At 36.9% G+C, this 17,172-nt stretch overlaps 1 protein-coding gene across 8 annotated transcripts in view; it reads right to left on the bottom strand.

Moving 5' to 3' along the window:
• Nucleotides 1-1,576: 1,576 nt before the first annotated feature.
• Nucleotides 1,577-17,172, bottom strand: part of LOC117296567 — a 23,613-nt gene continuing 8,017 nt past the window's right edge. The window contains exons 1-5 of one of the 8 annotated variants that reach the window (XM_033779573.1): nucleotides 13,161-13,457; nucleotides 12,970-13,047; nucleotides 11,064-11,266; nucleotides 8,598-9,632; nucleotides 1,577-2,299 (exon numbers count right to left, since the gene is read on the bottom strand). In XM_033779573.1, the coding sequence (XP_033635464.1) occupies nucleotides 1,658-2,299; nucleotides 8,598-9,632; nucleotides 11,064-11,261 (1,875 nt within the window). In that variant the 5' untranslated portion in view covers nucleotides 11,262-11,266; nucleotides 12,970-13,047; nucleotides 13,161-13,457 and the 3' untranslated portion in view covers nucleotides 1,577-1,657. Of the gene's footprint in view, nucleotides 3,359-4,608; nucleotides 4,815-5,435; nucleotides 9,633-11,063; nucleotides 11,267-12,969; nucleotides 13,048-13,160; nucleotides 13,482-14,245; nucleotides 17,141-17,172 lie in introns of those variants that run through there. The other 7 variants (XM_033779574.1, XM_033779575.1, XM_033779571.1 and 4 more) reach the window with 7 other exon arrangements.

Here is a 17,172-nt window from a genome sequence, read left to right as displayed (position 1 = left end):
ATGGCTTATTTTTTAAAATACAATACAGTAATAACATTGATAAAGAGCAGAAGGTTTTACAGCATAATTGACTAGAGTCGAAATGTTGAAACCAATGTATCCCATTCCACGTTTGTTTTTCAGACAACATCATCATCCATTATAGTTCCCCACAAAATCATGGTAGTAATGACATTGATAGCACAAAGGCTTTGCAGAATTTTAACAACAAATGCCAATAATGTGGACTAGAGCAGGCTGGTCCAAATGGAAAGACCATTGTTTCTCACTCCACGCACGCTAGTGAATAAAGACCGATGTTTCTCACTCCACACTAGTAAAGTATAAGAATAGTATATCTACAATAACGTCAATGCGTTTTATCATGAAGATATTCACAAGAAAACCTTGATCCTCAGAAGAAGACACTTTACCTGAACTCTGAATCTTCTCCAGCTAGTGAGATCACTAATAAAGTAACAGAGTAAGATTCTATAAGAACTATTCTACATTAAATATTATTACATGGTGTTACCACAAATCAAACAGATGGACACCCAACCATTCAATGCCAAAGATCACATGCAGTAACAACATTACAGCTAGTTTTCTGAGGAGCACTTCATGATCTTGACAGAAAGAGTGGACTTAAAGCTTTTCCTGTAAGGCAAGAGTCTAACACATAACTATTGATATTGTCATTGTAATGATTGCTTGACAGAAGATCACATGACCCACATTCATAAATACCCCAGACAGTTTCTCTACTCCTATTGGTGGAGAGCGCGTCACGTGGTGTGTTTAAACCTTTGATAATGACCAGCTGGAGCTGTTTATAACAAGCTGGCTTCCGCGTGTCGGGCGCGGAAGATTATCACGCGGATCGCAATTCATAGCTATAGTAACAGCGCGTAATCTAAGCGCGCTCGCGTAATCTTAGCGCGCGGGCGTACACACGACCCACGCGCATCGAACAGATTCTTCACAAAGTTTGGTTAAACTGTATTTTTTTAACGTTTTTTAACAAAAAGGCATTTATGAATGGGAATAAAAGAGTAGTGCCTCGTTCTTAAACGTTCATTTAAAACTTTGCAGGGTCGTTGGCCGTGCGATAAAGGCCCTCACCTTCGGCTTGGGCCTTTATCACACGGCCGCCGACCCTGCCGGCTTTAAATGGCCACTGAAGAACTCGTCGCTACCCCTTCATTCCCTTAATTAAACATAAATTAACCTCTTTGATTCAAAAGATGGGTGTTATCCGATGATTGTACAGAGCGGACACATTCCAAAGCCCCATTTAAGTCTGTAAGCCACATTTTTGGCTGGCACAAGTTTGAAATTTCCATGCAACAGTTTGAAACTTTAGTGTGCAAGTACGAAACTCAAAGCAGAGTCGAGGTGAGCTGAGGCTAAACTGTCAGAATTGCTCTCAACTTATGCAAGAGTTTTGAATGTTTTAACGGAAGGTATAAATGGGAATCCATATAAATACACTGAGGCCAGCAGCCGATTTCACGAAACGCTAGGATTAATCCTAGCGTTTTGTGAAATCGGATGGATTCAATGCGTCCTATTGTTTATGGGTACGGAACTTTACTCATCCTAAGTCCTAAGATTAATCCTAAGTTAGGAAGAGTTTGGTGAAATCGACGGCTGGTTCTTGATAATTGCATATGATTTAGCCATCAGTATGTGGTATATACCACTCCACTGCTCTGTTAGTTGCACTTATCAGAGTCATATCACGATTGTTGCTTCTATACTGAAATGAAACAAGATTATTCAGTTTCTTATGAAAGTCACGCATTTCTAGACCATTGTATTTCATCACTTCACCAAATGATGGCACATTAGTCAATGGCTGTACCCCAACACCCCCTGCCATGATTTGTGCACGCAGATATGCAATAAAGTAAGGGGCATTATCAAAGTATTCTAGGTAGACTTGAGGTCCAATATCAAACTTACGCTTAAGGTTGGCAACATCTCTGCCCGTATCCTGACAATATCCTACAAAGCATTGTGAAAATTCTTTGGTCCCAGGTTTACAGACAGCCTGAGGTAAAAATTCAATCCAGTTTATTGTCTCAGTAACAAGTACGGCGGAACCGTTTCTCAGTTGAGGAAGGGGTTTAAATATTTGTAGAAGCTTCTTAAAACCAATATAGTCAGCAATATTGGATGTGAAGATGCGGTCATAGTTGGACATCTTAAGAGACTTATGAATTGAAGGAAAGTCCATAGAATTGGCCAGAGAAACTTGGATGTAAAGTCTTCTCTGCTGAATTAGATGTTTGACTTTCTGTATCAGGTTTGTGATGTAGTTGTGGTACATCACCATATGGGTTGGGTAGGGTCTGGTCTCGGACTCCCTCACTCTCAAGCAATCCCACACTTTGAAAGGATGTGAATCTGGTCTGATGCAGTACTCAAAGGCAAAATCTTTTGGGCTTGCCTTTGGTGCATTCCAATCCCTAACTAGCGTTTCATAACCTGGAGCTGCTGAAGCTCCACGTCCCGTTAGTGTTGGGTTATCAAATGACATTGTCCCTTGTTTTCTCTCAGTGAGGAGGAACAGACCATGGTCAAACCATTCTTCAGTTTGCTTTTTAACATCAGATGACTGTAAATAATTGGTATAACAATATTTAACGCCCTCCCCATGCTGCTGTTTAAATTTCTCAAACACAGTTTTTCTTTGTTTTCTGAGATTTATTGAGGGTTGTATCTTTCGTTGGCATTCTAAGGATCTCCATTTGTCCCAAACTTGACTCATGTCTGCAAGATCTTCACCTTGAACTTTGACCAACCCTTGAGTGACCTCTGTGAGACTTTGAGGGGTCATCTGAATGAGCTCATCCAAGCTGGTCTTGATCAAGTCATACTCTTTCTTTGTAATGTGAACTGAGTACCAGATGGTAGTCAGACTGCTCTCAATTCCCTCAGTGTCTGCAAACCGAACCAACATAAAGAGAAACAAGACATTCCTTGCCATGACAAAAGGGTCAAAGTCATTGAGAGTGATGTAAAGACTTCCCTGGTACCTGGCAGGAAGGGAAGCTGCTGTCAAGACCGTGTTGCGTAAGTCTCCGCAACCAGCTGACAAAATATGATAGTCCCTGTTCAAGTCAGTTTTCTTTATTGACCCATCAGACCATTCATTGTTATCAAGTTGCAAGAAGTCTTTGGCAATAGTGTTTCCCAAATAATAAGGGGAACCACCCTGTCTGTCTTTTTGCATTCTGAAGTTTAATAGTCCAATTTGAGCTGCTGTTGATTTGATGTCTTCCTTGGCCTTGATGCAAAAAGCTTTATGGTTGACCCAATCACTACTTTGACACTCTCTGTTACAGTACCATGCTATGTTGCAACCTGCACACTGAAAGAAATAGATAGTATTTTGAAGTGGTTAGTGTATTCATTTTTTTCCAATAAAAAATCACAATTGTTATTTATCAAAACCAGAGAAAACATTAAACAATAGCACCATGTATTGTTGCAACCTCCCCACTGTAAAAAAGAAGTTTCAATGCAGTATTTCAAAGCTATCAAAGTATAAGGTTTGACAAAAACGATCCTTCAAACAAATCTTTTCTTGGTGCTTGAAAAGTTTTTGAAACATTCTTCTAGACTGTGCCCTTTTTTCGCATTGTTGTGCATATTTTTTAGCATGCACATGAATTAGATGCACATAATATTAATTTACACACAGAGTAATACATAAAAACATACATATAGGGCATTTGTATAGTGCCACTACGTCAAGAACGCAGCGCATTAGATAGGATATAGAGAATGTTTGATACACTTCTTAAATTAAAAAAAGAGTCATCAAAATGGACGTTTTTGATAGATGTCTTAAAACCCTCCAATTCTCACTTTATTTATGAAAATAAAGTGTGCTCAAAACATTTTAAAGATTTGGGGAACCAGAAAGTCTGCAAGTATGGTATTCAAGGAACGTGAACGAAGATTCAGTTTCAATGAGGTAAACCAATGAAAAAATGTTTTATAACATTTGTTGCCTTTATTCTGAGGGTGTTAGTTGTAGTTTTGAGAATACTGGCGTTCTACCAAGGCTATGAGCAAGTTCGATTGTGCACCAAGGTTAACTAAAGATTGACTTTTTTTTACTAAAACCAGGCTGGTCGACCATTGGTTGACTGCTGTGGTAGACCATTTTTGGAACTAGCCTCATGCCCATGGTTTCTTCCTTGGTCCCAACAGCCTGTTCCATACTTATATGTGTAAAGGGCAGAAGGGAACCAGTGGTACTATAGCGAAAACACAGAAGGCAATGGAGTGTTGAATACAGTGGTACCGATGGTTGACTAAGGTTCCAAACGAGTCTTTCGAGTGAGTGCGCCACTGCGCATGTTCGTTTCTGGTCAGTAGTCGGCTAAATGTCTGCACTAGAACTTGATCTCTGTGTATAAACAGCAAAAATCTATCCAGTGTTTTAACAATGTAAATTATTAGACTCTGGTATGTCTGCTGCCACCTAGTGGCCCATAGTCCCCAATTCATCACATTAAGTTTTATGATGTAAGGAATTGAGCTTGACTTATATTCAGCATTCATGACAATATGTGAGAATCTTGTCTTGAACTTTCCAAATTCACAACATACCTCTTTCATTGTACCCTTCTTATTGCATTTGTTGCATGATCTTGTTCCAAATAACGGACACTCTCTACTCCTATGTCTAACTCTGTCTCTGTGTTCACATGTTGAGCTACAATACTCCGCCATCTTGCAATCAGGACAGTGAATGGTCTGTTCCAGTTGAACTTCACAACGCCAGCAATGTCCACGCTGAACGTCCATGTTTATTTCTTAGAAACAAAGACAAAAAAATAGTAATACATTAAGGCCTGCGCTAAACGTCGCACTTTTGTCGTGTCGACTCAAACAGTTGTAAAATTAGGAAAAAAATTAGACAAAAGAGCGACGTTTAGCACAAACCTAAGTTCGGCACTGCCGTGTAGCACGGCAAGCCTTACCGTGCTACACGGTACGGCTCGACGCGGTGACATACGTCGCGCTCTTGCCAAATCGATTTGAAAACATTAGAGTTCGGCTCGGCAAAAGTGTGACGTTTAGCGCAGGCCTTAGTTTTGCTAAATTAAACCACACTTTTGAGATGTTTTCTACCTACATTGTATCACTTGTTTTTTCAAAGAAAACATTCAAAGTCTGTCTTGCCTTAAGAATAAGTAAACACTAAAACAAGCATCTCGATAATAACTTCTGTATAAAAAATGGCACTGAGTACAAATTCTGAATATATTCTCACTGTTTTTTGTTTAAAATTAAAGTTATTAGTTATTCAACACCTTAGCATTCATTTAATAAAAAAATTAAAAAAATAGAAAACACACACTCTTCTTATACTGAAATACAAATTTTACACATTAACAACGATTTAAACAAAAACTTGCAATTTTCCTACTCACCTGGTATAATATTTTTAAATGGGTCAGTTAATACAGATATCCAGATGAATTATCATGAGTTCATTGTTGTCGACTTCTAGTTGGTTTATTGCATAAAAAAAAAACATCCATACATGTACATAGGAAGAAGGAGTCTTGGACATGTAGCACCATGTATCAGCCCTGGTTGTTATTGCACTGTGCTGGGTATTTCCCCATTGTAGAGTTAGTCTGGTTCCCAGACCCAAAAATCTCCAAATAGGCTCTGTCGAATTTAACAAGAGACGTCAAGGAATCTTTGGTCATGGAACCAGACTAGTGTAGAGTTGTACAGTAGCATTGACCTTGGCTGTATAGCGCCACCACACTTTAGAGCGTTGACATTTTCTCATTCAATGTAAACAACACAATGACCCTCATAATAAAAAGTACCATGTTGCTGAACAAATATTTAGGGCTTTGATAACACACTATTATTCATTGTCATTCTTATATATTCTTATAAAAATACAAACTTTGTTCAGTGTCAAATTTACTATTGAATTTAATTTTGAAAAGATTAATTCAGCATTCTAGGCTTATATCGTTAGCTTTTTATTTTTCAAAAAATCGTGTAGAGTATTTTTTATGGGAGGGCTCAACAAAGTTGAGCCTGAATGAACAACCAAGGAAACTGAAATATATTTGCCAAAGACCTTGATATTTTATTTTCTTAAACTCAGCAGTCATTTCATCTTTATCAATCTTTGAACGCCTTTTTAGTATACAATTTTCAGGGGTAAAATTGTTTCTGCGTATAGTTCAAACTTAAGCTCTATCTAGCATGCGTGAAACTTCTTCCTAAATGAGGAAGTAAAGTAACTTTGATCAAGTATTGGCATTCAATTGACTACAATAACAACAACATATTTTACACCATTGGTTTGGAGAAGATTTCAATTCATACACTTGGGGGTCCTGTTCAAAGCTCACAATAACAAGCCTTTAGTTTAACTGTTCCTATTTCACTGCAACTAAAAAGTAGACAATAATTGTGGTTAATAAGTAAGACCGTCTTTGCACACAAACAGTTTCAGTCTTAAGATTGTTCTTATCAGATTGTTATTCAAACACATTGCATTGTTATTGTTTGTAAAAACTGGTAGTTTTTGTACCCCTTTTGTTTGGTTGCTTTTGTAATTCTTAATAAGCGCTTTGTATCGATTTGATAAAAAGCGATAATAGAATAAGGTTATAGTTATAATCATTATTGAAACAAATAAACAAATAAAATTAATTACAATAACTCCAACATGTATAGCCCATCACCATTAAGTATGAACAAGCAGTTTTGATATAAAGCATTAAAATATCTGACAGACAGTCAAAATTAGTTACTGTACTTGACCCTTCACCACAAAATGCATCTATTAATTACTAAAGTATGCAATGCATATTTATTTGCATAAACATTGTAGGCTACAAAAGCCAGCAACTTCTTCATAAAGTTTCATTTCTACAGGTTGTTTGTCCACAAAGATGAGACTCTGCTTTGTAACTGAAAATGTTCCTGCAGGTTGAATTCAGTCTAAATACTATAACTTGAAATCTGGCTTTTATCAGATTGTTATTAAAGCAACAATTATATTGTTTACATTTGAATGCACTCTTCATAACCTTCCTACAAGTTACGCAACTTTTTGACTGAATGAACAAAAGTTGACCCAGGTGCTATACATCAATTTACTTGGTTACTGACTTACGATCTCTTTACCAATACTTGTGTATTTAATTGTATGGTTATTTACATTTGAAAGCAAAAAACTTACTTATATTTATGCGGCATTATACAACTTTAGTTTATGTACGAGGTGCTTGCAAATCCGTATTAATAATTAATGCTAAAAACTTAAGAGTAAATACACCACTTCAATCCTCATTAAATATTCCATAAAAATGTTGGGTAGTATAATTCTTTACAGTACGATATACATGTACCCAATCAGAATAAGCTATATTGAACTTAAGTCAAACTTCTTTTTGTGTTAGCCATCAGTATGTGGGACGTGGGACATACCACTCCACTGCTCTGCCAGTTGCATTTTTATTACTGGAGTCAAGTCATGAACATTGGCTCAATACTGGAACAAGAAGATTCAGCTTCTTACGAAAGTCACACATTTAGCTTCTTACAAAAGTCACGCATTTGTAGACCATTACCTAATCATTTCACCAAATGATGGTACATTAGGGTGATACCATCTATCTTTGAAATGATTGTCAGTTTATGTAATATATACATAAGCATGAAGTGTAAACATTTTTAAGTTACCTCAAGTTAAAGTGGATTACAAAATTGCCTCAAAACCAAGTTGGTATTTAAATCTAAATGCTTAGTCCGATGATTTAATCATCAATTTTCCAACATAGACATTTTTCCTTTTGTTGAAACTAAGCTATTTCTTTGATTATTGATTTTGGTAACACTTACAGGTGACAGTTTGGAAAGTCATTTTTATATAACGACTCTTAATGATGTAATGTCAACCTGCTCTTGCTTACTATAATTTAGTGATCAGTATGTGGCAGATACCACTCTACTGCTCTGTCAGTTGCAGTTATTCTGGTCAAGTCACGAGCATTGGTTCGATACTGAAATGGGACAAGACGATTCAGCTTCTTACGAAAGTCACGCATTTCTAGACCATTGTACTTCATCACTTCACCAATTGATGGCAAATAAGTCAATGGTGGTATCCCAAGACCCCCTGCCATGATTTGTGCACGCAGATAGCCAACAAAGTGAGGGGCATTATCAAAGTACTCTAACAAGGTAGAAGGTGCTACATCAGTGTCAAGCACAAGAAGATCAGCTAAATTCCAGCCTGTGTCCTGAATGTAAGCTTCAGTACAAAGTTGAACTTGTAGTTCATTCCCAGGCTGAATGAAAAGTCTATACCAGTTTATTGTCTCAGTAACAAGTACTGAGTAGTGATTACTAGAATTAAGAAGTGGTTTGAAGTCTTGCAAGAGCTTGGCAAACCCAACATAGTCAGCAATATTGGATGTGAAGATGCGATCATAGTTTGGCATCTTTAGAGAATTATGTACTGAAGGAAAGTCCATACAATTGGCTAGTGACACTTGAATAAAAAGTCTTCCATTCTGGATGAAGCTTTTTACCTTCTTGAGGAATTTTGTGATGTAGTTGTGGTACATCACCATAGGGGTTGGGTAGGGTCTGGTCTCAGACTCCCTCACTCTCAAGCAATCCCACACTTTGAAGGGATGTAAAACTGCTTCGACACAGTACACAAAGGCATGATCCTTTGGGCTCGGCTTTTTAGTGATTGGGAGATCATGCCCTGTTAGTGTCGGGTTATCAAATGACATTAGTTCTTGTTTTTCTTCTTTGGGGAGGAACATCCCATGGTCAAACCATTCTTCAAATTGCTTTTCAGCACTGGATGACTGTGAATGATTTGTACAACCATATTTTTTGCCCTTACCACACTTTTGTTCAATTTCTTTTTTGAATGCATCAAATGCAGTTTGTCTTTGTTGTCTGAGATTGATTGAGGATGGTTTCCCTCGTTGGCATTCTAGTGATTTCCATTTGTCCCAAACTTGACTCATGACTGCAAGATCTTTACCTTGAACTTTGACCAACCCTTGAGTGACCTCTGTGAGACTTTGAGGGGTCATCTGAATGAGCTCATCTAAGCTGGTCTTGATCAAGTCATACTCTTTCTTTGTAATGTGAACTGAGTACCAGATGGTAGTCAAACTGCTTTCAATTCCGTCAGTTTCTGCAAACCGAACCAACATAAAGAGAAACAAGACATTCCTTGCCATGACATAAGGGTCAAAGTCATTGAGAGTGATGTAAAGACTTCCCTGGTACCTGGCAGGAAGGGAAGCTGCTGTTAAGACAGTGTTGCGTAAGTCTCCGCAACCAGCTGACAAAACATGAAAATCCCTGTTCAAGTCAGTTTTCTTTATTGACCCATCAGACCATTCATTGTTTGCTATTTGCAAGAAATCTTTAGCAATGCAGTTTCCAAAATAAAAAGGGGGAGCACAAAGTCCGTCGGTACGCATTGAAATGTGTTTTTCTGTTAATTGAGCTGCTAGTTCTTTTATTGCTGCCTTATTTTCGTTGCATGACTTCTTATGATAGGCCCAATCACTTCTTTGACATTCCTCGTTACAGTACCATTTGCAGTTGCAACGTCCACACTGAAAAGACATTATAGCAGAATAAAATATATCAACTCTCTGTTAGAGAATTTGTTACTTTTCCAGGTGTTATTTTAAATATCTTTGTTATGAATCCTCGTTCTAGTTTTTGTGCAAGTGTACCTCTAGAACTCTGATTAAAATGGTAAATCTTTTAATGTAATTTTAATATAACATATTTTTAGACACGCAAAACCAAAACGAATTTCACTGTACAAATATTTGTTTTTTACAAGTGACAATAAAACATTATTCTATTATATTCTAGCTTTTACATGACATGCATGCAAGAGACAACAACATTTCTTAAAGACAGTGGACACTATTGGTAATTGTCAAAGACCAGTCTTCTCACTTTGTGTATCTCAACAAATTTATAAAATAACACACCTGTGAAAATTTGAGCTCAATTGGTCGTCGGAGTTGCGAGATAACTTTGAAATCACAAAAACCCTTGTCAGACGAAGTTGTGTACTTTCAGATGCTGGACTGCGAGACCTTAAATTCTAAATCCGAGGTCTCAAAATCAAATTTGTGGAAAATTACTTCTTTCTTGAAAACTATATCACTTCAGAGGGAGCCCTTTCACACAATGTTTTATATTATAACACCCCTTCCTTTGGTTCTATCTGTTGATTGGCCGAGAGCCTGTCACATGGTGTTGTGTATGTTTACTCTTGTACGTGTTCACCAAACAAAGTAACTACTCAATGGACTATTCCACGATAGCCTAGCAACCGATGTACTAGTGCATGGATACCCTGGTACCCAGACTCTCGAACCCGGTGTATGAACAACATATGTGCATTTGAAATACGGTTTAGAGAACGAACGTAACAGCAGTAGTCTGGTACCCTCTTATTTTGTCAAAACTCGGTGTTTCAACGTAAGATTTTACAGTACTTGTTTGACGATTGATTGTGCGCGACGTACGTCAAGTTTTTTGACGATTCTACCAGGAAAATGGAGGACAATGAGCCCCGTCCGCGATTTGTTTTACTTACTGAAGATGAATTCATGATTTTATAGACTCTGCAGATTCAAAGAACACTAAAAGCAGCATAAAATACGTCGAAAGAATTGTTCAACAGTACTGTTCTGTATACAACACAACGTTGGAGATAGTGGATCACATGAATAAAGGTGTTGTGTGAATTAATTTTTATTAAAGTATACAGATAGAATCAAAGGAAGGGTGTCATAAAATAAATATTGACTGCTTTGTCTCGTGGCATAGTAAAACTAGTCACTCCAGGTGATCCCCGGAGCAGCCTATCTTCCCGAGGCGAAGCAGTCAATATTTGTATACTATCAACCTCTCCCCATTACTATCGTTACCAAGTGGGGTTTTATGATAATAGTTATAGCATTATGTAAATTGTCTTTTTTTAAATGATTAGGGGATAATGATGGAAATTAAAGCAGACATACCTCTTTCATTGTACCCTTCTTTTTGCATTTTTTGCATGATCTTGTTCCAAATAATGGGCACTCTCTACTCCTATGTCTAACTCTGTCTCTGTGTTCACATGTTGAGCTACAATACTCCGCCATCTTGCAATCAGGACAGTGAATGGTCTGTTCAAGTTGAACTTCACAACGCCAGCAATGTCCTCGCTGAACATCCATTATTTCTATGAAGAAAACAAAAATAATAGGCCTAATTATTTTTATTTTGTTGATGTATAGGTTTCTCGGTCAATTTCGGCAAATGAGCAGCCAATTTAACCATCAAGCTATTCTATTTCGCGCGAAATCGAATGCTACAGAAAAGGGGCATTCGATTTCGTGTTATGATTAGTCAAATGTAATGTTGCGTCATTCGATTTAACAAAATAATCATTGAATTTAACAATTCATCAAAGCAGCATTCAAATTCCCAGACGCTTGTTGAGGCGTGTGTGTCACGAAAAAGAATGACGATACGCTAAATTTAACAGAGTGCTAAAGGAACTTGACTTGACTGAAAACGAAATTGATTGGCCGAATTCTGAATTTGAAGCGCAGTATCAACTGGAGAGGCAAATCAACTTTAATTCGAACACATGAAAATGAAATTGACTGCTCATTTGCCGAATTTGACTGAGAAAACCTATATTATAATTTAAAGTTATCAATAATTTTATTAGAATTTGCCACATCCCTTTGTTGGTTTAGAGGCACTGGTTTCTATTGGTATTGCTCAAAATAATTGTGAGCATAAAAATGACTTGTTAGTCGATCAATGGAAAGATGTTGATAGTATAAAACATTGTGAGAAATTGCTCCCTCTGAACATGGAGGAAGACCTCCTCCATGCTCTGAAGTAACATGGTTTTTGAGAAAGAAATAATTTCTCACTAAAATATTTGAATTTGATTTTGAAACCTCAGAATTTGATTTTGAGGTGTCGAATTCAAGCATCTGAAAGCACACAACGTCGTGTGACAAGGTTTTTTTCTTTCATAGTTATCTCGCAACTTCGATGACCAATTGAGTTCAACTGTACACATGTTTGTTATTTTATGCATATGTTGAGAAACACCAAGTGAGAAGACTGGTCTATGACAATAACCAAAGGTGTACAGTGCCTTTAAATTCACTTCATTAAAACATCTTAATATTTGCAACGTCACACGGTACCAATTCAGTTGTAAGGCAACACTTTCAGAATTCATGTTCAGAATTTTAAAAAAAAGTCACTCATATCTTTGGTAATCAAACTGTGTTATAAAATGAAACTTTCACTTCATGGTTTGTCAAAGCAGACTGCATTAACTGTGTTTTAGCTGTGGCAAAAACCTGACTTATGTAATACTTTAGTATATTTTAGCTAGTCCCACAAAGTAACTTATATGGTCCACAGCCAAATGTTTTTACTGTTGCAGAGTCTGCTTACTACTTTTTTGTCTTTATTTGTAACAAACATTCTATATGTTTTCATTCTTGCCACTATTTTAATGAGTAATTTATTCCTAAACACAAGAGTTTTTCCCGCACATCGCCATATGTAGGTCATTTCATGGAAACGCTATGCTTCAATAGATCTTACAAGTAGGTCACTTTGTGAAAACGCCGAAGTCAAATATGCCAGTTTCGAACTGTACTGAAGCACTAGGTATGTCATAAGTGAAGTGACATATTATAATGGGTCACTTCGTTGGAACACAAAATGGCACACTTGGTGAAAAGTCCTTAAAACTAGTTTGTGATACAAAACTGTTCTGTATTAGTTTAATGTTAACATATCTTAATAGTTTATGTAAAAACTATTTTTTGCAGATAGGTCACTTCGTGGGACTAGGGACTTTTAAGTCTATTAGTTATAATTAATATTTAGATTACAGTGGAAACTCACCCTTTAAAATAAGCACTAACAGAGGTTCTTTGGAAGATTTACTGTTCGATGTATGGTTCTGATACAAGTTCAGAAATTCTGAAAATATGTTCAAATATTTTTGTATTAGTTAAAGTAATTCAACATTCAGCAGTCATTAATTAAAATAAAATAAAACCTCAAAACGAATGTTTAAAAAAAATTGTACTCACCTTTTATGATTCTTTAACCAAAACTGGAGTTGAGTCCTCAAATCAGAGAAGTCTGGTTTGAATGAGAACTGAACAGAATGTCAAGGGTGTGGCAAATGGAATTGAAGCTTCACACATGTCGTGAAGTTCCCTTGTGTGACTGGGAAATTGTTGTTGCACATTTATTGCACAATGCCGTTGCACATTTATTGCACATTTATTGCACAATGCCATTGCACTGTGCTGGGAATTCCCCTTACAGTATAATTTACCATCTGGACTGTATAGCGCCACCATGGACAATTTAATAATGCCACCCCAGTCATAATCTGTACCCAAACAAGGAGTTGTTATTAGTGTCAAATTGACTTTTGAAAAGTAAATGCTACATTATCACCAAAGCTTGGTTTTTGCCGTTTTGTTGATATGTTTATGTAATGTTTCAAACATACTCTTTGAGGGTACTTTTTGTAACACAAAACACAATGTCCACAGATTTACATTAAACTTGCACGGCTTGAAGATAATAATGGTAGAAAGCTTTCCTTAAATTATAACTCGCTGAGGTGCTGTAGTGTTTGAGAAATGAGTAAAACAATGTGACAAAATTAGTTTGCGTCTCAGTGAGATGAAAATAATGTTTTAGCTTACAATGTGTTTACCAGAACTGGTATGTGTTTTGTGTCCTACAAAAAGTACCCAAACTCTTTAACAAAGTCGAGCCAGAATGAACAATCAAGAAAATTGTTAATTGATTGACAAAGACCTTTATATTTTATTCTCATATATTCAGCAGCTTCTCACTTTATCCTCATCAATAACTGACTGCCTTCTTATTACACAGTCTAATTTATTAATTCCTTAAATAATTACTTTTTCTGAACAAAATATTTTTTCTAAGTAATTTTATGCAAACATTCAAGCATGCTCGTAACTTGCGTCTTATGAGAATAATTTCTATCAAAATATTGACATGTAATTGACTGCTGATTCCTTATAATTTACTACAATAACAATGAAAGATTCAAAGGGATGGTACATCATTGGTTTTGAGGGGAAAAAGTCCAATTATTGGGTTTTTTTAAGGACAAAAACTACAACAGGTTCATAGCAACGGGGCAGATATTTTCAAGAGATGTGAAAATACTCCTGTGTGCTGCTTCAATATCACATCCGGTTTTTAGTTATCACTGATAGAGGCATGCTACTGAGCGTTGCTTTTTGTTGCTTGACAAAACATTTCTTAGAGAAAATCTGAAGGGAAAAAAGTCTTTGTTTTCATTTGTCATTTCTTCTATTTCTTGTATTGAACAAAAAGTATTTATGAATTCAGCTTTGAAGTTGGTCCATTGGCACCTATAAAGAAATTGATGAGTTCTGCCACTTGCTCTGTGTTTTAGAAATTTAAGCTTGGCCGGCACTGAAGGGATGGGGGAGGGAGGGGGTGCCTCTGCGGGGTCCAGGGCCTGCCTAAGGGCCCAAATGAATATTGCTTGGACATGCTTTTTGATCCCGTTGATGTTCTGAGATGTTCCTTATTGCCTTTTCCTCCTGACTATTTTTACGAATAGTTATAAAGATTGCATTTGAACACTCATAAAATGCATGAACTTAAAAAAAAAAGTTGGGAGAAAAGCTTGGCAGATTGATTTTTAAAACTCAAATTTGTAAATGTGGCCGGTGCCATAAAAAGCATGGCAGTGCGGCCAGAGTAAAACTATTTTCATTTCACTACAATTTAATATTAATAAATGATCATGGTTAATAGTTAAAAAACTCATTGTAAACAAGTATTTTACATAGAGCAAATAAACAAATCAAGTCCAAAAACTATTTCAGTTGCCACGTCATTACACTCCCAATCAACACAAATTATGAGTAAGTGTAGCTTAATTTAGTATTGAATCGGCTACCAAATCTATAATTTAATACAATTTTTCATTAAGCAATTGCAATTAATGAGGCAATTGCAATTAATGACACTATTCATCAGGCATACTAATGTATTACGCATACATCATTGTATTTCTTCAAAAGCCAAAAACTTCAAAACAAAAATTCAAGTCTACAGCTATTTTGTTGCAGAGATTCGACTCTACTTTTTTTTACTGTAGTTGTTGATACAGGTTTCATTTAGTCAAATTATATTAGCTACCGTAATTTCCTGTGTATAAGACTTATCTGATTTTCAAAAGTCCCACTCAATCACTGCTTGTTATGTGACGGTGCATCTTTTAAGGGTATTAAAATAAGATTTACATCCGAAATCAACAATAAATATACGCCAAGCTTTGTTAAACTTAGCCATCAGTGTGTGGCAGACACCACTCAACTGCTCTGTCAGTTACATTTATAACGTTCAAATCACGAGCATTGACTCGATATTGAAATGGAACAAGACGATTCAGCTTCTTACGAAAGTCACGCATTTCTAGACCATTGTACTTCATCACTTCACCAAATGAAGGCACTTTAGTCAATGGTGGTACCCCGAAACCCCCGCCCATAATTTGTGCACGCAGATATGCAACAAAGTGAGGGGAACTATCATAGTAGTCCATCCAGGTATCGATTCCAATATCAAATTTACACAGTAGATTTTTTAAATCTCTGCCTGTATCCAGACAATATGCTACAATACATCTATTGTATTCTTCGGTCCCAGGTTTACAGACAGCCTGAGGTCGAAATTGAGTCCAGTTTATTGTTTCAGTAACAATTACTGAGGAGCAGTTACTTTGGTTCAGAAGGGGTTTAAATATTTGTAGAATCTTCCCAAAACCAATATAGTCAGCAATATTGGATGTGAAGATGCGGTCATAGTTGGACATCTTAAGAGACTTATGAATTGAAGGAAAGTCCATAGAATTGGCCAGAGAAACTTGGATGTAAAGTCTTCTCTGCTGAACTAGATGTTTGACTTTCTGTATCAGGTTTGTGATGTAGTTGTGATACATCACCATAGGGGTTGGGTAGGGTCTGGTCTCGGACTCCCTCACTCTCAAGCAATCCCACACTTTGAAAGGTTGTGAATCTGGTCTGATGCAGTACACAAAGGCAAAATCTTTTGGGCTTGCCTTTGGTGCATTCCAATCCCTAACTAGCGTTTCATAACCTGGAGCTGCTGAAGCTCCACGTCCCGTTAGTGTTGGGTTATCAAATGACATTGTCCCTTGTTTCGTCTCTTTGGGGAGGAACAGACCATGGTCAAACCATTCTTCAGTTTGCTTTTTAACAGCAGGTGACTGTAAAGGATTGGTATAACAATACTTCACATTATCCCCATGCTTTTGTTTAAAATTCTCAAATGCAGTTTGTCTTTGTTTTCTGAGATTTATTGAGGATTGTATCTTTCGTTGGCATTCTAAAGATCTCCATTTGTCCCAAACTTGACTCATGTCTGCAAGATCTTCACCTTGAACTTTGACCAACCCTTGAGTGACCTCTGTGAGACTTTGAGGGGTCATCTGAATGAGCTCATCCAAGCTGGTCTTGATCAGGTCATACTCTTTCTTTGTAATGTGAACTGAGTACCAGATGGTAGTCAGACTGCTTTCAATTCCCTCAGTGTCTGCAAACCGAACCAACATAAAGAGAAACAAGACATTTCTTGCCATGACAAAAGGGTCAAAGTCATTGAGAGTGATGTAAAGACTTCCCTGGTACCTGGCAGGAAGGGAAGCTGCTGTCAAGACAGTATTGCGTAAGTCTCCGCAACCAGCTGACAAAATATGATAGTCCCTGTTCAAGTCAGTTTTCTTTATTGACCCATCAGACCATTCATTGTTGTCAAGTTGAAGGAAGTCTTTGGCAATAGTGTTTCCAAAATAATAAGGGGAACCACCAAGTCTGTCTCTTTGCATTCTGAAGTTTAATAGTCTAATTTGAGCTGCTGTTGATTTGATGTCTTCCTTGGCCTTGATGCAAAAATCTTTATGGTTGACCCAATCACTTCTTTGACACTCTTTGTTACAGTACCATGCATAGTTGCAACCTCCACACTGAAAGAAATAGATAGTATTTTGAAGTGGTT

The sequence above is a fragment of the Asterias rubens genome, chromosome 11, assembly GCF_902459465.1.
Source record: "Asterias rubens chromosome 11, eAstRub1.3, whole genome shotgun sequence".
Lineage (NCBI taxonomy): Eukaryota > Metazoa > Echinodermata > Asteroidea > Forcipulatida > Asteriidae > Asterias > Asterias rubens.
Note: the sequence above shows the minus strand (reverse complement) of the source record. Positions and strands in the feature narration are given on the sequence as shown.